This window comes from Mastacembelus armatus, chromosome 24 (assembly GCF_900324485.2).
Source record: "Mastacembelus armatus chromosome 24, fMasArm1.2, whole genome shotgun sequence".
Classification (NCBI taxonomy): Eukaryota; Metazoa; Chordata; class Actinopteri; order Synbranchiformes; family Mastacembelidae; genus Mastacembelus; species Mastacembelus armatus.
In genome coordinates, this window is record NC_046656.1 from 13,387,598 (window position 1) to 13,408,647 (window position 21,050).

The 21,050-nt window shown below is 43.1% G+C and overlaps 1 protein-coding gene across 3 annotated transcripts in view; it reads left to right on the forward strand.

The window, feature by feature from the left end:
* Positions 1-2,547: 2,547 nt before the first annotated feature.
* The window catches only part of LOC113137637 (prospero homeobox protein 1), a 33,123-nt gene continuing 14,620 nt past the window's right edge, over positions 2,548-21,050 (forward strand). Inside the window, exons 1-4 of one of the 3 annotated variants that reach the window (XM_026319444.2) lie at positions 2,548-2,600; positions 7,078-9,153; positions 12,988-13,095; positions 18,123-18,317. In XM_026319444.2, coding sequence (XP_026175229.1) covers positions 7,144-9,153; positions 12,988-13,095; positions 18,123-18,317 — 2,313 coding nt within the window. In that variant the 5' untranslated portion in view covers positions 2,548-2,600; positions 7,078-7,143. Of the gene's footprint in view, positions 2,601-3,624; positions 4,153-4,321; positions 4,447-7,077; positions 9,154-12,987; positions 13,096-18,122; positions 18,318-21,050 lie in introns of those variants that run through there. The other 2 variants (XM_026319442.2, XM_026319443.2) reach the window with 2 other exon arrangements.

The following is a 21,050-nucleotide window of genomic DNA, read 5'->3' on the forward strand; positions in this document are numbered from 1 at the left end:
CATCAGAATCAATGAGCAGCATTCTTTTAATTGCCTATTATTTCCACTCAGATCAGTTATGGAAGCTTTATTTAATGCAAAAGCACATTTAAATGTAAACAGGGTCTGTTAATGCCATTGAAGGTGTTGCAGAAATGGTTTTTATCACTTAGACTGTAAGAATTGTTTATTTATCCCTAACAAAAAGTAGAGATGGTTTAAATAGAGTGCTAATGTACATTTTTACTTATACCGAGGATGTTATTGTCATTGATCATGTCATTAGTGTTTAGTCTTCTTCTCTTGCTCTGTCACTGTTTTACATTGTGTCTTAGGCCACATTTGATTCCTCGCCAATACAGCTTCATGCAAATAATGAGAATGTGTGTGTGTGTGTGTTGTATGCTGTTTTCTCATTGAACTATATGTTTAAAACAGGACTCTCTCTCTCTCACGCACGCACGCACGCACACACACACACCCTCGCCTCCATAATCATCACTACTTGTAGCCTAGAAAGAGGGATGTGGGTCATGGGGGACGGAGGGGGACAGGCTGTGCCAGCTATAGGAGCCCTGGCAGCCAAGGAGCAAAATCACTGATAATGACATCTATGTAAATTGCTGTTATTTTAATACAACACTTAGACATAATAGACGCAGACGTGGGTTTTTGCCTTGACAACAGAAACAAGCGCACGTTTTCCTGCAGCATCCTCATGTCGTCGTGGATGGTGAAAGGGCTGAATACATTAAGTGCTGGACATGAGGGACAACAAGAACTTAAGAGGAAGATGAGAGTGGACGCCTACTCACTCACTACACTCGGCCGAATCGTGTATCCTTCTCTCCTCTTCTCTCGTTTCCTCTCCTCTGTGTCCTGTGTCCTAAACCTTTTTATTCGGGGACCCAGAGACCTCTCCGGAACAAAACAGCTTTTAGCGCTACCATCTCTCTCTCTCTCTCTCTCTCTCTCTCTCTGCTTGTGTTTTCGCAAATAGCTCTCACTCTCCCTCTCTCTCTCTCTCATTTCCTCATTTCTCTAAAAACTGTGTCTGTGAAAAGAAATGGAGCTGTTCTAGGAGCTCATCAAGTCATTATCTGATTAAGGCCATTTTCTAACCGCTGCAGCTCAAGAAGTGATTGCTGCTTCTCCCAAATAATATTCATTCTTTCAATAATAATTCCAGCAACTTCACTCCTGGCAAAACTCACTTTGGTTACGTTTCATGATTTTCTGCTTTCTGTCCCATAAATGAGACGAAAAACAGCAGATAACAACAACAACACACTGATAATAAAATAATATTATTAACAATAACAACAACAATAATAATAGAAACACAGTTGGCCTGTCGTTGATCCAAATTAATACTGGGGGAAAATAGGCCATTGGCTCTTCTCCACTCCGACATACCATCACCGTGTGCGCGCACTTATTATCACTTAATAGTGGTCAGAATGTGATAAAGTCGTACCTTTATAACACCTCTGGGAGAAATGTTGTATTCACTGCCTTCCTCCTCCTGCATTTGGGCCCAAGTCTAATAAATATGTCAATACATTCTGCCATCAGTGCGCAATGCCAGAGCGCATTATCAGTCTTGGTCATCGAGGTGTGCCGACCCAAAGAGGGGGGAAAGTTAGTTTGAAATAAATACACGCGTTGATCCACCTGGAATGGGCCGCGATAAGAGCAGCCGGTGTTAACCAACACGTTTCCTCTACACCTCATCCGAGTCTTCCTTTTCCAAACACGCGTTTCTTTAATGTCCCGGCCTGTTTTTCCAGCCTGTGTGCGCACCGACGGCACCCAGGGGAGCCGAGGCCAAATCAGCCACAGGCCAGTGAGGGGAGCACAGAACCGGGACACCTGCTTTGGAAAAGACACTCCAGACACTAAACTTTGCTGACTTCGTTGCAATTCGTTCGTTTTTAAAAAACACTTGCTTGCGACATGGAAAAGAGACTCGCCTTTTCCTTTTTGGCACCTGACAGAGGGGCATATGGAAAATAAGATTTCTCGTTAAGTGCTTTGGGATCCTGTTTGTGCAGCCGATAAAAACAGTAAGATTCTCCGGGCAACAAATGGATCTAAAGCGAAAAACTGAAAAAGAAAGGCAAAGCCCGTCTGATATCCATAGTGTATGAAAGTTATTCTTCAGTGGCTTCACCAAACTGTCCGATAAAAATAAACGTAACATGAGTCAATAATATTAATAATACTACTAATAATAATATTAATACATTTTATACGTTAATTATGAGGATTTAATTTAACGTATATAGGCCTGTCTTGCATGTGCTTGATATAGATTAATATGAGATCATCCAGAAATATGGTTACACTCGTTCAAGAAAACTATAATTTCAGTGGAACAAAAAAATTAATTATTTCCTAATATTATTACCCAACGATCTGCGTAAACACCTGTTGTAAAGGTCGAAGGCCAAAAATATCACACGGTGTCAAAAACTGCAGTGTAATTCTAAATATCCAATTTGTAAGAATGCTGGAGGATTAGATAGAGCAGCCGTCATCATTTCATAAATCAGAAGCATCAAAGAGGTTTTTCTGTGTGAGGGATCAGATGTCAGTGTCCGCAGGGTTCAGCGTTACAGGTAGGGAAGTTTTTTTTTCTTTGCTTATTTTGTTTTATTTTATTTTTTTACAAGGGAGGAAGATGAAATAATTGATTAAAATCTTTATATTCTCGAACATGGAGGCGTATTTCTTGCGTTCATATCATTTTTACTCAATAATCATGTATGTCAGCGCAGTCGTTATGCACGGGGGTATTTCGGTGGCAGCAGGCTCTAGATCCGGTGACAGACGTTTCATGATGATATTCGGCTTTTAACTGAGCATTTCACAAAAGAGACGTTTAGCTCCTCTCAGATATTGGCTTCTCTGGATAATCTGAATCCCAGAGCAAATCTGAGAGCCGCTGTGCTGCTCTGCTTGTCCATAAATCAGACTTCGCTGCAACCAATGAGAAAACTCTGAAAGTAAAATATATCTACATGCCACTTCGAACCTCCAATACCCAAGTGACCCACTACTGTTAGCCCCTGTGAGAAACTGTAGTCTAAAAGTGGAGTTGTCTTTGGGGGGGGGGGCATACTGGTGTTTAAAATCTAAATATGCTCTGCATCATTGTAAACGGATCAAATTACAAAGTTGGTAATCGTTCAAACTGTCTGTGCGTTAATGAATGTTAATACATTATAAAACACACTCGTTGAAAAAGTCATAAGAGTGTTTATTTTTAATGTCTAAAAACATTTGCATCAAACGCCACTAAACTGCCTACCGTAAAAATTCATTTAATGTCGCATTTATCTTAAAAATCAGACAAATTTTTCTTAAATAAAATAAATTCGGCAAAACAAATGTATCTGTTTTAAGAAAAGCAGTTTTCTCATAAAAATGATTCTAATTCTGACCTTTTCCAGAGGTGCTTTTACTTTATTCAAAAATCTCCTTTCTTCAAGTTCCATTTATCACATTTAAAACCTCAAAATACTAAGAAAGAAAATAAGAACATACATGCTGCGTGTTTTATTTCGACTTAAGTGTAATGTCAAAGTGCGTAACGATCTTACTCGCGCAGTCGGTGATATGAGAAGAAAGAGATTAGTAAGAGTGGTATTTCCTTTTTTTTTTTTCCTCTCTCTCTCTTTGCATGCTCAAGTCCCATTCCCTGGTCAAGTTCAGTGCGTTGTTCTCCGGACAGGACGGACGCTTCTTATTGGTAGGTTGCGACAGTTACATCACGCCGCTCATGACGCGTACGTCTTCCTGTTTCCTTCAGCCGCGTCTTAAAGTGAATCTTAGTGGCGGAGGAGCGCTCCAGCATCCAGTCCTCTGCATCCAGTGTGCCTCGGAGACGCACACACAGACAGTCGCGCTCTCTCTCTCTCGCACTCTCTCTATGTCTCTCACTCTTCTAGTCACAGCAGAGGATAGAGGGAGAGACCGACGCGCAAGAGCTCCTTTCATCTTCTATATTTTTCCTGTTTTGTTCCTTTCGCCCGCGTCGCTGACTTTATTGCAGCTCTTCCTTCTCTGAGAAAGTGTTATATCCCCTCACCCAGCAATCCAGCGTGCTCTGCGTGTATTCTCTCTTTTTTTGCCGTAGGAGTTCAGGCTGTCCCCCTCTTCATCTAAAGGGTAAGTAACCTTGTCCTCGGATACCTCCCTCTCTTGTTCTTGTTCTGCCTCGCCTGCGCACGGTGGGCGGAAAAAAAATAAACAAATCAAACATCATTAACGGGGAAATTTATTCTGGTGATCAACAGCTAATCATATCTCCACGACGTTATTTGCTCTGTTTCGTTCCCTTCATCTTGATATGTGGTGCGAGTTGCGCGAACAGCCCGTGTTTTTGCGAGGATGATTTGCGGACGGTAGCCCAACCTTCCTCATCAAAGCGGAGATCAAGTTGATTTGCAACTTTGCTGCGAAGTAAGTTTATGAAGCGTGTGTCTTTTTGTTGTTTTTACAACGTGAAACAGAATTTAACACACACGACTTGGTTTATACGCAAACTTAGATTTACTTGTACCAGGCTCTCTCGTTTGCGTAATGAAAAGTGTGACTTTAACACCGCATTGTTTGAAACAAATCGTATTTTTAAACCTCAAACTCAACTTTTTATTTTCACAGCGCAGTTGTCAGTTATTCTGTTGCGCGTATTTGGCCTATTACTGTTGTAAATATACGAAACTCTTGTCTCTAGAGGTTTCTATATCTGTCCATTGGCAACCAGATGTGCAAAGAAAAAGATACAAGTCTTACAAGTGATATATAAAGCAAGTGTTGTTGGACTTTGGATTTAACTCCCCATACTTTTGGCACTTCTCATTTAGGGCCAAGTTTTACACCTGAACTTCACGCAATTTTTTATTTTTTTTTGTACTTTTTGCAGCCGAGTAGTTTCAGTGATACAGCTTGGGTTTTAAATTAAGGACATGAGTCTTCCACATGAAGACAGATGAGGCGTAAACGTTGGGGCTGAAAATCTCTAGCTCAGTGTTGGTGTTCATAGTTCATAGTTGCATGAAACTGTTGAAAGGTTTTTTAGGAGAGAGGCAGACAGAGGGAGAGTGCGCATGGGCAATGGGAGACAGGTGCGCCGTCGGAAAAGACAGGTGCTGGTGACTATTTCAAGCTCTCTGTTAAGATCCTGAGGCGATCAAGTCAAGGTTTTTTTTTTCTTGGAGATGTATCACCTCTTGTCTGAACTGCTGGATAAGGCTTCCCAAAGCCATTTGTCAGAGGATTTTATTATAGAATACAGCTGTTACTTCAATAGGACAGTTTTTTAGGGGAAACGCAATGAAGAGTAAATTTGGACTTTTGTTTTTGGTCATTTTCAAAATATCAGTTTACAAAATGTTTTTTTTTTAGCCCAGACTGATCTGGCAGTGCGTGTTACACTGCACAGTTTCCAACAATGCCAAGAGCAAAGTTGTGTGTGTGCCTGTGTGTGTCTGTTCAGTGAATGTGTCTGTGAGGCTTAGTGACAAGAAACAAGACATGCAGTGATGATGTGAAGGAGACATAATTTGTTTTAATTCAATCAGGCAAATAATCAGTTGAAGAGGACAAATCTCAAATTTGTTTAAATTTCTTTGCTGCCACTTATTACTGAAACAGCTAATAAAATAAACGTCTTTGACTTTTGTCAGAATATTATATCAAAAGTATAAATCTGAATCAGTAATGAGACATTTTTGTGTTTAAAAAAGGTTTTATGTTTAAAAGCCAACCTGAATCAGTGTAACATTTTTGCTAAGTTTTGCTTATATTTGAATCTGTTATATTTAATTACTTTTTATTTTGATATTTAACAAAGGCTGATGTTTTTCCTAAAAGGTAAAAGAAAGACAAAATTATTTCACTACTTTATCCACTTATGATATTAATAAAAACTGTCAAATATATACATTTATTAACCTCAGAAATATTTTATATTTGAAGTGAGACATACAAATGAGGCTATAATAATATAGTAATATCACTATATTTGAGATTGGATCTGTCTGACAAGGATTGGACTGACACTGCCACCGCTGCTTACAGAGCGTTACTGATGCTGGCCAGTACTGACAAAACGTTTTGCTTTCAGAGGGGCATTAGGGCTTTTGTAAGACCGCTTTAAGTTGCTCCTTGCCAGAGTTGACCCTTATGACCTATTCATTTGAGCAGAATTAACTGCCCTTGCCAGATGAAAAGACGAACAAAAAACAGAAGAAAGCTCACGCTGGCAACAAAATCAATAGGCCTATTTTGTTTCTTTCATGTGTCTCTCTCCCAAATGCTTAAGATATGATTATCCATATTGATCAACATGAACATAGGACGTGCATTTTAAAATTCTGCAGTGCATGAGCATAGTTTGAAAGTAGGATATTTTGTTTAATTGACCAAATGACATCTCAATTTCTAAATGTAATTTAATAAAGTACATATATTACCTCACCTTGTACACTGTATTTTTTCTTTTTTTTTTTTTACAAAAATCATCTTAAACCTATTTCTTTTTACTTACTGAGTTAATAGCTCTAATGTTGGCATTAATCACACAAACATGGAAATGAGGACAAGTACTTAAGTAATTATCATAATTTTATGCAGCTTTGTGTTGCGTGGGAACTGGTTCAGTGTCGCACGGCATGTAACAGGGGACAGGATAAAATGTAGGACTTTGCCCTGGAATGTCGAGCCAAGGCCTAATTCTGACCCCATCTAGCCTGTTCGCTTTAACCCTCTGTCATTAGTCCTCACTGCTTCAACAAAATAATTGTTGTCCCGATCCTTATGTAAATATATTAAAACATATAAAGAGGGACTGGCTTGAGACTGCTCATATATTTCACCCCTGGTGATTATATTTATATAGCATTGACTAATGCAATTTTCTAGATTGACAGATTTTGATTGTTTTACTTTATGAAAAACTTTCAAGCTTTTCTCTTTAATGCAGATTTATTTTTGAAGTTAAAGTAGTCGAGGACATTCCGTGAATGAGTGACTGACAAAATTGACTGAAAATATTTTTCACTTTGGTGATCTGTGAATATTTGTTCACAGGTACTCAGAGGCTTTGATCCAAGAGGACTGGGTTTGTGGGATATGGCCCAATAGCAGCAGCCCGTGATGCCGGACCATGACAGCGACTCCCTCCTGAACAGACAGACCAAGCGAAGACGTGTGGACATTGGTGTTAAGAGGACCGTGGGTAGCACAGCCTCCTCCACAGCAGCAGCCACAACAGCAACAACTGATAATATTGCCCGCGCCAAAACAGCCATTTTCAGTGCCATGAACTCTCTGAGCTCCCACTCTCACCACGGATCAGACACCGACTCCATGGAGTGCTCTGTTGTGCAGCCACATGGTGGGCCTGGCGTTGTATCAGCCAGTGACAGTGAGTCCAAATCCAATGTACTCCGAAAGCTACTGAAGAGGGCCAACTCATATGAGGACACCATGATGCCCTTTCCTGGCACCACGATTATTTCTCAGCTTCTCAAGAATAATATAGCTAAAAATGGAGGTGGACCAGAGAGGGGAGAAAGAGGGGACAGGGGTGATAGAGGAGAATCTGGCTTTCCTGGATCAGGGCTTTCCAATACAAGTTCAGATGCTCCCCAGGAGGATGCCTGTAGTAACTCCTCCCAGGACAGCACCCCTCAAGAGTGCTTGTCACCATTTGGGCGTCCTCCTGGCCTGGCCACTTTTGACATCGAACGTCTCAATGATGAACACCTGCGTGCCAAGCGAGCTCGTGTAGAGAACATTATACGTGGTATGAGTCACTCACCCAGTGTAGTGGTGCCTGCTGCTTCCCGTCACGAGCGTGACCATGACATGGATGGGGAAAGAGAGATGGAACTAGACTGCCCACCTCCTCAGTCTCAGCAGCAAGCCCCCAGCAGCCCACGGGGAGGTGAGGTGTGCGGTGGTAGCAGTAGCAGCCGAGAGAACAAGCGTAAGCAGCGTCTGCCTCAGCAGCAACAGCAGAGCTTCACCCAGCTGGTGTGCCAGAGGAAGGAACAGAAGCAGGAGGAGCGACGGCAGCTGAAGCTGCAGCTGGAGGACATGCAGAAACAGCTTCGTCAGCTACAGGAAAAGTTCTTTCAGATATATGACTCAACCGATGATTCAGAACATAATGACCTCCACAATGACCTCCACAATGACATAGGAAACATGTCTGAGGACAGCCCAGCTAGGTCTGACGCTGGCGGCGATGACCGGGGTGGAGATGACTTGCGCTCTGACAATGAGATGTCTGACCTAGACCCAGGCCATTTCCTTAACCGGGCACGTGCATTACTTCAGGAGCAGGCCCTGCTGGCTGACGGAGAGAAGCCAAGAAGAGAGGGGCTTGGTCGGAGCAAAGGACAGGGAGGTCCAGGCTCCTCCATGCATGCTGAAGGTAAACAGCTGGCAGAAACACTGAAGCAGGAACTTAATTCAGCCATGACCCAGGTAGTGGACACAGTGGTTAAGGTGTTTGCCAAGCCTCCGCGCCCTACACCTCAGCAGGCCTTTCCCCCACTTTCCATACCTCCTGAAAGATTTCCCACTGCTGTCAATGGAGACAATCCCAACTTCCACACTGCCAACCAGAGGCTGCAGTGCTTTGGCGATGTCATCATTCCCAATCCACTAGACTCCTTTGCCAGCATGCCTGGGATGCCAGGTGCCACCAATGACCAAACTGAGGCACTGCCCTTAGTTGTGAGGAAGACACCCAGTGAGCACCACCACCAATCTTCAGCTGTGGGTGCCCATGGTGGTCACCACCACCCTGCTCTTCACCCCTCTTCACTCTCTGCCTCTATGGGCTTCAGCCCTCCATCTTTTAGACATCCCTTTCCATTGCCTCTCATGGGCTATCCTTTCCAAAGTCCCCTTGGTGCACCCACAGGTGGCTACACAGGCAAGGACCGTTCTTCACCAGACTCCATGGACCTGTCTCGGGAGACCACCAGCCTGAGGACCAAGATGGCATCGGGTCATCATCTGGGGCACCACCATCGGTCTTGTTCACCAGCGCACCCTGGCAGCACAGCTGAAGGGCTCTCCCTGTCCCTCATCAAGTCTGAGTGCAGTGATCTCCAGGACATGGCTGACATCTCCCCTTACTCAGGCAGCAATGTATCCTTTAAAAACATCTGCTGTATGTGTAAGACTGTGTTGTGAGGAGGCTGAAAGACAAATGTATGTGTATATGACAGCAATGCTGATGTTTTGACCCTGTGGTCCAGTTCAGACCAGCTCATGTCTGTGTAAGCCAGAAAAAAATCTAAATTTTGGTTGGTAATTCCCTGTAGAGGCCGATGTGAAACGGTGCATCTGAAGCACAAAGAGTTAAAAAATCAAATCTTTTTGAGCCTGTTTGAAACTAGCCTAAGAAACAGAGAAATTGTAGATGAATCACTTTTCCTCCCACTGCTGTTCTCTTCTCCATTGTACTGCATTGTTGTATTTATTTTTATACTCATACCCATTCCTTCTCATAGCACCGTACAGCATTTGATTCCATCTTCAATCCTAAGTGCTTTAAAAGCTTTCTTGTCACATATCACTTACGAAGATTAGGTCCCCACGACATTTACTGCCCCAATTCCTTTTATAAAAAATGGCCTGAAAGAACAAGGAGGGAGATAGCATCCTGAAACTTGGCACACAATAGTGTTATATAGCCTTCCTTATAATTTAACCCTAGTGTGCCCCAATCATGCCCTGTGAATAAAGGGACTATCCCCAGTGGGAGGCTCAAATTGGATCCCCGAGGGACTCAGAGCTAATAGCTTAAGATACATTCAGTCCCTTCTCTGTTCACTCTATATCGCCTTAGTCCCCAAGTACTCAACACCCTTTAACCCTTATGAAAGTTTGATTTGTGCCCTTAGAAAGCTTTGCCTTCAAGTATTTAGGATTTGTTACATTTTGATGGTACAGCTTTTTTCCAGCTGTGCGACATAAGAGTCAAGGAAATATGTATATGTAACACTTTAGATCCCATGTTTTTCCTGTTCCGTGCACCTGAGTGCCTTGTCTTTTTCGTGTGTGTCTTTTGTGTGTTCATGTCACAAAAGGTTCGCCTGAGGACTCAGGAAAGATGTATATTTATGATTGCTTGTGTTTTCTCTTGTGTTCCTCTTATCATCCATTGCTGTTGTAAAAAGCCCACAATCATTGTCGTTTCTTTTCTCTTTTTTTCATTTCATAAAGATCTGTCAACAGCCCGGGGGGCCCTTCGGCTGTTGCTTGGCAGCCAAATACTTCTTTTTTTGTTTTCCCTCCCTGCAAACCCCCCTCCTCCCTGTCTTTTCTTTGAAGCGGACGTTAACAGGTGTTTGCAGCGAGCTGTTTATCTTTCATTACCTCGCCTTGTCTTGTCTTCTGACCCAAGGGTGAACGCTTTCCAGAGATCCATAATCCTTTGCTTCTACGGGCTCCCGATGGAGGGATGAAAAGAGAAAAGGGAGAGAGAGACATCCAGAGACAGAGAAAGTAGAAAACAATCAAACAATAACCACATATGCCAGATGCTGTGGCTTTTATTGTAGCATTTATAAATTCAGGGCATTAACAGATGTACTCTCCTAAATGGAAAGAATAGACAGAACAACATGTCCACATGTTGTTTCTGCTTTTTCATCGTATATTTTTGATCCCTAGAATTTATTCTACAGGTCTACGAACAAAGTTTGGCATTTAAAATATATAGTTTTTTTTTTTCATAATTATGACGGCATTTATCAAACAGTTTATTTGTAGTTGTAGTCTGTGTTTGTAGCTGGTTCCATTGATGTAGACTTTTTGATATTTCTATTGCTTTGTTTTTTTCTGTACCTCAGAAGTCAGAGACAGCTTGTCAGACATTTGCGAGGTGTATTCAAGTTCACCAGCTCTCTGCAGCATTAAGGAGCAGATGGCTGCTATCATTTTCCTCATTTGTTCTCAGTCCGACTCCAAATTTTCTTGTCCTTACACCTGGAATTAGGAAGTGGAGCAGCTATTTTCCTCTCATGACTTTGGGCTTTGGGGAAGTGTTGTGAGAATGATGATGTCTTGTCAGATGTGGCAGGCAAACAGTGGGCCAGCTGGTATGAGTGCACCATCATGACAAAATAATAGCCTTGCACGCCACCCCTAAGTCCAATCACAATTACATTTGCAAGCTGTGAGTGAATCGTAGATGAAAATGCCTCATCAGGAGATATGAAGCTCCTTAATTGTCATCTAAAGGGAGGTGATATTGCGTTTATTGCCATGAGGTAAAACATCGACATCTTTGTCTTAAAATTATTTTTAATTTCATTGATAAGACGAAAGTGATGCTAATCCTAATTGAAAAAGCAAAAACAAATTAATCTAAGCATAAGTGCTCAGCTTTCACAGCAAACAAATCCCACCTTGCCATGCTGAAAAAGAGCTCTCTTTTTCTCTGTCTCTCCCCTCTGTCTGAGGATCCATTGTATCCCCTCCACTTGCAGCAGATGGTGTGGTGTGGAGAGTGAAGTGCTGCTCTTTTGGCCAGGCCTGACAGAGTAACACCAGTCTGCCAGGGTTTCCCCCACAAGACCCTCGCTGCGTATACAACCAACTCTCTCTCTCTCCCTCTCTCTCACTGAATCAGACAAAGTAGACAGGGTCTTTAAGGAGCCAACCCAGCGTGGTTCAACATTTGCTGGCTTTGCTGTGTAACCCTGGGGCCAAGGGCAATCCAATCTAGCAGCTGATGCCTTCTTCCCACCCTATAGTTACAGATACATCTGGACACTTGACCGATTTTAACAATCACAGCCACCCCTGTAGATCATAAACCATGTCAAGCAATGTATTTTGTCCACTCAAATGTGAATAGTCTTCATGAAATCTTAGGGCTGTATCTTCTGCTTAATTTAAATCCCTGTCTTGCTTCAGTTTGATGAAAATCCTTGTTGAAACAGCCTGAGGTTTTAACATGCAGCCTGCCCCCGTGTCTGTTCTCTTTTCAATGTCTTATCCTCCAGATTGATATTATCAGATGCATTATACGGCCGTTAATTCACCATGGAAATGGCTTGGGCCGTTCGGTGGCGCAGATGTGTTTCAGTCCCCCCATCACTGGCTGAGTCCAAAGCCTCAGAGCCCCTCTTCTCCTTCTCCTTCTTTTGCTCCTCCAAGGGTTTGGCAGCAGCAGAGAGGCTGGGGGGTAGGGGTGGAGTAGAGGGAGGAGGAGGGGGATGTAATTGAAGGTTGGAACCATACTATCCCTCAAGGTGCCCCCACCAGCCCATCTCCATCCTCTCTGCCGTTCAATCCAGGCGATCCATTAGGAAGACGAGGCCTCTGACATGTATTTGAATACGGTCTATGTGAGTGTGAGAAGGTTTTTCATGTTGCTTGTGACAACATTTGGGACCATCTTCTAGACCTTGTTTTATAACTGATATGAAGCCAACATCAGACAGTCATATTCAGGCTTGGCATGTGTTGCCGCCAAGCCATTAGGCCTTCTTGCCTGTCACTGGCGTTAACTGCTGTCTTTGTCTGTGATATGCAAATGCCTCCTTTTTTCTTCTTCCTTTTTTTGGGTGGAGGTTAGTGCGGGGTGTAGGCAAAGGCGTTCTCTTACTTTGACTGTGAAATGAGCCTTCTTATGTAAAAGAATCGGCTGTACTGCTGGCCAGCGTTTTATTTACCATGACGCTCTCACACCTGATACGGCTGATGCTAATTGCAAACAAATGGCTCTGCTTGGTGCACTATCTTCAGCACCCCCTCACCATCCCCCCACCTTTCCAGCAACCCTGCATTCATGCCCGAAAGGAAATTTGGTTAGCCATCATGGAAATGATCATTTTCTAACACATTTACAGCAACCTACATAGTGTATTTATATATTGTATTATATAGCCATATTTGCCATTTGCTTCAACTACCAGTTGTTTTCCCTCCAGAAAAGTTGTTAATGTCCTTAATGGCAGCTATTTTCAGATCCAAGAGGGTCTTTCCCCCAATCATCTGAAAAAGGCCAAGCTCATGTTTTTCTACACCCGCTACCCAAGCTCTAACATGCTCAAGATGTTCTTCTCTGATGTCAAGGTGAGTCCAAACATGCACGTTTCATGCTTATTTGCTTATGTGCTTATTTTACTTTACAAACTGCACCACAATTTTAGCCCAATATCCTGAGATTCTTGCTTTTGCCATCAGTACCAAAACTCTAAGGATAGGTAGCACGCTTTCAACTCTTTTACTTGTATCCTGCATTTCTTTCTTATACTTCTGTCAACATGCCTGCTATAAAGGGGGAAGTTTGATTTATTAATTGCGATGTGCCAACTTCAGCTGCTGTGAACAGTGTATGCTTGTTTGTCATAAAATGAGGTCCTTATTTTAAGTTATGGTTTTATGCAAAAGATGAAAGAAGAGGAAGTTGAATGGGTTTACATGAGGGAGCTGGAGAGCCTATGAGTATTCTAAAGATAAAGAGCCGGATGAGTAATGGAGGGGTGGAGAGGGCAGAGAGGAGGATGGAGCCTAGAGACGGAGGAGTGGTTATCTGAGCAGGTGTAGGGAGGCTGGATTGATAGAGGGAGGGGAGAGGAGAAAGAGACAGTTTAGGGAACATGGCAAGGATGAGCGTTAGCTCCACTGGGAGTTTAATGAAGGAAATTTGGAAAACAAAGCACAATATATATGCTGCACAAAAAACAAGAACAATACAATAGCCGTTGTAGTGTGAACGGCCAAGTTTGTTCATTTTGTTGTGTGTGTGCCCCTTTCGGACCATACGGAGGGGTAAACACTGTGACAGATCCAGGCCATCTTATTCAAATGAGAAGATAAAGGTTCCTTTTTTTCCCAGCTGCCCCCTCTTGGATGCCATCACTACCAACCATGACTCGCGGCTCACATGACTTTCTCTGAGGATTTAATCGGTTACGTTGAAAATGTGGCACATGTTGGCAAAGCTGGCTGGCACCTGAAAATGGTGATTTATTACTCCTGAATATTACAGCAACCTGCTGATTCGACATTTTTTGTTATTGCTGAAAAATTGCAGCAACAATTACTATAAAAGGTTTTAACTACTGTATTCTCCTAATTAACCAGGTCCAAGGAGGTGGCCTTTTTTATGAATGGTCCCATCAGATGCTTAAAAAAGGTCAATATAGTTGAGGGGATTATGATTCACACTGGTTTGTTATTGTTTTTGGAAGAAGACAACGGACTCAAGCTGTACTTTAGTAGACATGTATTGGAATGAGAATATCTAATTAGATTCAGCCAACACGGCCTCTTAGTGAGTGGCTGTTCTCAGACAAAAGTCTTGAGAGCTACTCAGGTCTTGACTGTCAAGAACCTAATAAACATGGGAAGTGGGTTCTCTCCACAACTGGGGGACACTGTAGCTGTTGATCACTAGATTCAGCTGCTTTTAATACCACTGTGACCTTTATTTTTACCTTTAGTGTTGACGTGTCATAATACCACTGTAGGCACTACTAATGGCAGCCTATAGTATCATCCCACCAACTGTAAGATGTCTCAGTAGTATTACAGGAAATATTTGACTAAGGGTGAATAGCTGTAACAGATTGCTGAACAGACTCACCAGAGGTATGCAGCCAGTTAATAAGTCAGGAATTCTTCTCTTTATAAAAAGATCAAGTGAGTGGATTCACAATGTCTCACAATGTCTGTTAATTATAGGCTGTTTGGACTTTGGTGTAATGTCATTTTTTTCCTAAATGCACTTTTGACACCAACTCACACACCATGCATTCTGTTTATCTCTCTATGGCTTTTTTAGAGACAAGCCTTAGTATTTGTGCCGGTCATGTGCTGTGGAGTAGCAGAGGTCAGGAGGGTTTTCCCTTTTCTATATGTCATTCCTTCTCTTTTCTTTTTTTCGCTGATGGTGTGGCATGGTATGTGTGCCTCGGCGGGGCCGGGGAGAAAGAAAAGCCAGCGGCTGGATTTTGAGTCACCACAGTAACAAAAGACCGCTTTCCAGGGCTGCTTTTTGTGTGCAGTCAGCCAATAGGCAGCCGGAGATTATCTCCCACAATTCACCCCTGCAAAAACAGGAAACGTTGGAAAGCCCTGATGACTGTGAACGGGCTTACGAACGCAAGAGAGAGAGAGACAGAGGCCTGAACAGGCTTCTCTGCTCTGCTTTTCTGCTCTCCTCTGCAGTTGTTCTGGATGTAGCTTAGCACTCTGAGGTCATTTGTGTGTTTTCTGCTCTACCATTGACCATGATGTCACAGAAAGTGAGAGACTTTTCATCCAAACGCTTTACAGCTTGTTTATCATAAAACAACCCACAATACGAAAGATCCATATATTAATAAATAAGCTGATATCTGTGCAGACATTTAGGATAGTCAGCCAACGTGCATGAATTATTTGGCAGACAACTAATACAGTTAAGACCAAGGATACTTGAGTGTTTTCCTATTCTGGACTTAAGTGTGTGTGCATGAGCAGATCGTGTGTGTGTGTGTGTGTGTGTGTGTGTGTGTGTGTGTGTGTGTGTCACTATCTTGTGCTGTTAGCACTAAGCGTTGACCTTTAACAGGCTCTTGAGTGTGAGTGTGAGAAACACGCTCTTGCTGTCTTTCTCTCATCTGCCTCTCAGCCAGACACACACACACACACACACACACACTCAAATGCAATGCACTGACTGAAACACACATACACGGACACACATTTTCCTTGCTGCGTCTCATGTCTGTTCTGCCTGACCCCTGCCAGCCCTGATTAAGAAGCTGCAGTGATGTGCTCCTTTGAACCGATTCCCTCCTTTTACACTGAACACTCTCATCCATAGCTGCTAACAGGGGGTCTCTGTCCCCCACCAGCAACTTAATGAACCAAGACTGCTGGAAGCTGTCTTGGGGACTTGCCAGTATTGCATCCCTGAGTATGTTGGGTTTAGTTAATGTGGATGTAATGCAATTTTGTGTTCTAACCTGCATTTACTGTAAATATTTTATCTTTTGTGCGGTCTGTGCTGTGATTGAGCCACACTTCAGTTCGGTTACACAGGCCCTAATGCATCTTCTCCTGAGCTGTCTGTATGATAAAGTAATCCTTGTCCAAAGTGACAAATCTATCCGTCACTCGGATGCAGTGACACCAAAGGTCTCCTGCATGAGCGATGGTAACTCTTTCACTGACTTCAATCTCAGTATGTAGTGATCAATCTCGCACGCGCTCAGATGTACCCACACACACGCTTGCAAAAATCCACACAAGTTCAGTAATATCTCGAGTCAGTGTGACTGTGGTCTTAACACGCGAGCAAAGCTTTAAACACCACCACTAACGACTTCAGTGTTTGTTTGTGCTGTGTCACACTCCAACTGTCTGCTGCATTGTGTGTGTTTAAGAATAGCCCTGTGCAGCTGATGTATTTGTAAGTGTCAGTAGTTTGTTTGTTTGACACTACGATGTCACGACCCCAGCTTGCTGACTGCTCACGTTCCGACCCAGTGCCCCCCTCCCCCCTCCCTCAACGGCATTGTCTGACGCCGCTGACCTGCACCCGTTCTCCTTTTCTCCAATGTCCCCCACCCCGTCCCCCAATTTATGCTCACCCTGCACTTTAGGACAGTCATCATGCTACACCTCCTCTCCCCCTGCCAAACAATGTCAAGCGGACTTATGCTTTTCCACTCTGCCATTATGTCATCCGCTGACCATTCCAGAAAGGCACGCCACTCTCCTTTAGCCCTGTGCCACCTTGGTCCATTATTTAACTCGCCTCTTCTGATTCGCCAACTCCTCTGCCTGTCTTTCTGTTCTGTTTGCCTCGCCCTCCCATCTTCATGTGCGTGCATGCGTGCGTTTGACTACCATCCCAGATCGCAAAGAGTGTGTGTACGTGTTTGGGTGTGCTTGTGTGTTGTCAAACAATAGCCAGTGCCTAATCTCCATGTCAAAACCGCTCTGCCTCCCCAGCGAGCAGTCCGCTCAGCGTTTAGTAGCGTTTTGTCCCCCCATTCTTCCACCGCCACAAAAAGAACAGAGGAACAGAGGGGAGGGAGGATTGAATGCCTGTGTGTGTGTGTGAGTTTGTGTGTGTGGATGAAGGGTGTGGGTAATGGTTAGGGGTATCAAGTTTTCAGAGAACAGAAATTTGAATTTGACATAATATTGAGGAGTCACCCAGGTGTTATTTGTATGTTTTTAGGGGTCAGATCTGCAATTTTACTGGGACTGTTTTTTGGGTGACAGTGCTAGACCTCCATCCTGAGGTCCTTATCTAGTGATTTGGATGTTTAGATAGTGTGTTTTCACGGGTGAGACCAGGCAGAAAAAGAGTCGGGACCAGCCGAGGGTCTTAATAGGTTTACTTCGCCCTATTGAATCCAGCCGAGCGGCACAGATCAGATAGCCACAGCCTCCTCTGCAGTGCTTCTTTCTCTCTCTTTCTTTGTTTTGCTCTTTTTCTTCTCCTTTCCTCCTGCCTGGGAGGTGCAGAGAGGGGAAGAGAATCGGGGTGTAATTGGTGAACGGGGTTAAGTACATGTTTGAGCCCCCTGTGGGCCAGGGCGCTTCAGATGATGACTTAATCGTTTTTCTGGTCAATTATGTGTTTGCGGTCTCGCCACCCAACCCCTCCTTTCCACCTCTCCCTCCACTCTCAGGGTTATGATAGTGGGGATGTCAGCTCCCAGTGGGGAAGATGAACCACACACACACACACACTTTCTCTCTCTCACACACACACACACACACACACACACACACACACACACACACACACACACACACACACACACACACACACACACCGTGCTTGCTGTCTTTCTTAATGTCTCTATTATCTTCCCTCGCTTCCCGACCTGCTCTCATCTTTCATCTCGCTCTTTCAGTTCCTTTCTGCTCTTTTAAGTCATCGCCTCGAGTCTCAACTGCCTGATGTGAAACGACTTGCTCTCATCCTCACACTTCTTCACTTTCCCTCATGTTCTAACTCAGTGACTTACTAAGTTTTAGACAAACGTCCTCCCTCTGCAAGCATGCAATTGTCTCAGAATTTCAAGGGATGTTTGTGAATAAAAACACACAGATCCTATATTATGCTAACTCTCCATTGTTTCTTGCTGCAGTTTAACCGCTGCATAACCTCCCAGCTGATCAAGTGGTTCAGCAACTTCAGGGAGTTCTACTATATCCAGATGGAGAAGTTCGCCCGCCAGGCCATCAACGATGGAGTCATCGGAGCCGAGGAGCTGAGCGTCAGCCGTGACTGCGAGCTCTTTCGAGCCCTAAACATGCACTACAACAAGGCCAACGACTTCGAGGTAAGCACCTGCAGTGAATGAATGCAGACTGAACTGTAAACGCTGTATATAAAATTTAAAAAATCAAACTTGAATTTCACCTGATACATGGTGGTGCGGACAGGTCGTGTGACACCGTCTCACTGTGTCCTCTCTGACACTGCGTTACATTCTGCTGCACTCTGCACATTGTAATATAATGTATATGGTAGCTTTCCTGCAAAAAGAATAACTGGGAAGTAGCCCAGGTTTCAGCTTTATGACTATGCATTTTCTCAGAAATACAGCTGGATCTTTAGAGTAGTAGAATAATTGTCTCAATTATTCAGCTTATCTGAAAAATTCAAAATCATTAATATATGAAGAAAATAGATTTTCTAAGGCATATACCACAGGCTCCAGCTATATAAATACAGCTCTTATTCAATGAGGAAGAAAGCTTACTGACATCTCATTTGTTTTACCTCTTCCTCACTGTTAATTTCCCCTCTGTGTGTACCAGTATGTGTGTTTGACAAAAAAACATTTTACTTCCCTGTCATTTACCTATCGTCTGCTGTGACATGTTTATGTGTGTTTGACTGTCTTCCACTGAATTGTACTCATAAATTCTCAGCAGGCAACTTCACCTTTAATAATGTTTCATATTACACACTTCTCCTTTTGTGTGTGTGTGTGTGTGTGTGTGTGTGTGTGTAAGAGAGAATGGTTTCAGGATTGCCAGTGCTCTCTCAATGTCAGCTGACAATAGACCTTTAAAAGGCTTGCGTTAAGAAGGGCCTGGGGTGATCTGGGTGTGTGTATTCGTTATAAGGGTGTGCGTTTGTGTGTGTGTATGTGTGTGTGTTTTGTTGCTGCTGCATTTCCCAGTGTCCTGTTCACCTCGAAGGGTAGAGCCGTCCCTTGGACCGGCCTGGCATGCTGGCAAAGCACTTCTCTAGCATGTGTGTGGGTGTATGTGTGTGTATGTCACTTTGAGGGGGAAAAAATCTCACTGTTATCAAGGTTAAGCGTCCTACTGTTTTAGTGAGAGGAAGGGGAGAGAAAGCGGGGGAGAGGGGAAGAGGGAGATGGATAGATAGGGGATGGAGGGTGAGAGCTCAGAGACAAAGGAGAAAGCGATGGCGGGAGGGAGGGAGTAAGGGAATCGAGGGGAATGGAAAGGGGAGAAAGAAGGGTAGAAGAAAAAGAGGGGGGGGGGTGATGTTCAGGAGAGAAGTGCCCTTGCGAGCAGTGGGAGTTTTGCAAGCGCTCACATTTAAAGTGCTTCACTCACTTTCTCTCTGTTTCCGTCTATCGCTGTGTGTCTGTTATTTGTCCATTGGGACTCCTCTGTGTGCACCCAAACACACATACACACACTTGGACGAACATACACACTTCCCCACATCCATCTTCAGCCCTCTTAAGGGAGGCTTTGAAAGACTCTGGCAGGCAGAAGCACTTCGACATATGAGGTCCCAATAAGTCCAAAGTCCATCAAAATCACTAGAGCTGGAATCATTTTTGTGACTGCAAAATAAATTTAAATCAAGAAAAGTGACCTTTCACCTACAGTTTTAGATTTTACATATATTCTCATTTAAACCTTAGACCCTGAGATTGTTGCACGACTAACAGTAAAAGCTAATCACAGTTAGTAGAACCCTGTTAAATGATTAGAACAGGATTTTTTTTTTAGTCTGATCACTTAACGTGTCATTTTTTTCCTGATCCTGGAATTAAGGCTTATTTTCCTACAGAAGCTTGTTTCTGTTTTCATATCAAATTATGCTCCAAATTATGCTCCATTATGGTAAATCACCTGACACCCACAACAAGAAATGTTAGTCCCAGCTGGGAAACAATTCCCCATTAAAAGCATATCCTCACAAACCTTATTTATAGGCCTATATTGTTGGTCAAAAGAGAAGTGAAAGACCATACATTTACACAAAACTATCCTCTACTGAATATTCATTTATGATTTTTCTTTCACTAAAAAAAAAAAAACAAACAAAAAAACTCCTTCCTTGAATCCAAAATCCACAATCCATGCTCATATTTTTTCATTTCATACGTGTAACTCCATCTACTACTTCACCAAACAAGCCATTTTCAGTGAACGTGTACAGTTTTGACTTTGTGCCTTAAACATTAAGTTAAGATTAAAAGACAAATCGAATAAACTTGTTTTGAAGAACAATTGGGCCAAATGTAAACTGGATACAGATATTATTTAAAAATATATGCCTTTGAATGATTTTACATGGATCCAAAAGATTTGTAGGTTTAATGTGACTCAAATAACTGGTCCAAGAAAATATGGCCACGAAAAGCACCAGGTATTCCTAAAAACTTTAAACGCAGCATTTAACAAATCTGCTGTACCTGCCCAAACTGCAGTAACACGGCATCTTTACCCCCTGACCACCTTTGTTTCTGAAGCGTATGTTTCATGTCACACCTTAGACAAGACTATCATTCTTCTCCTGGCACCAGGAAACTACTGTTGAAACAGGCTTAAGGGGAACAGACTATTTGCATACATAAATGTGAAAATTTGCAAGAAGACAGACAGAGAGGAAAAGAGTGAGAGAGGCCAGGTGAATAAGTCTTCTGTTGGCCGAGGAGCTGCAGTAGGGAACTAGGGTGGAGGAGGGAGGGAAGGTGTTTTGCATATTAAGGTTTTTTTGCTGGGCAGGTGTCTGAGAGATACAGGAGCTGATTAGAGTTTAGCACAAGGAAAATTTGCCCAGCCATGCAAATTCTAAC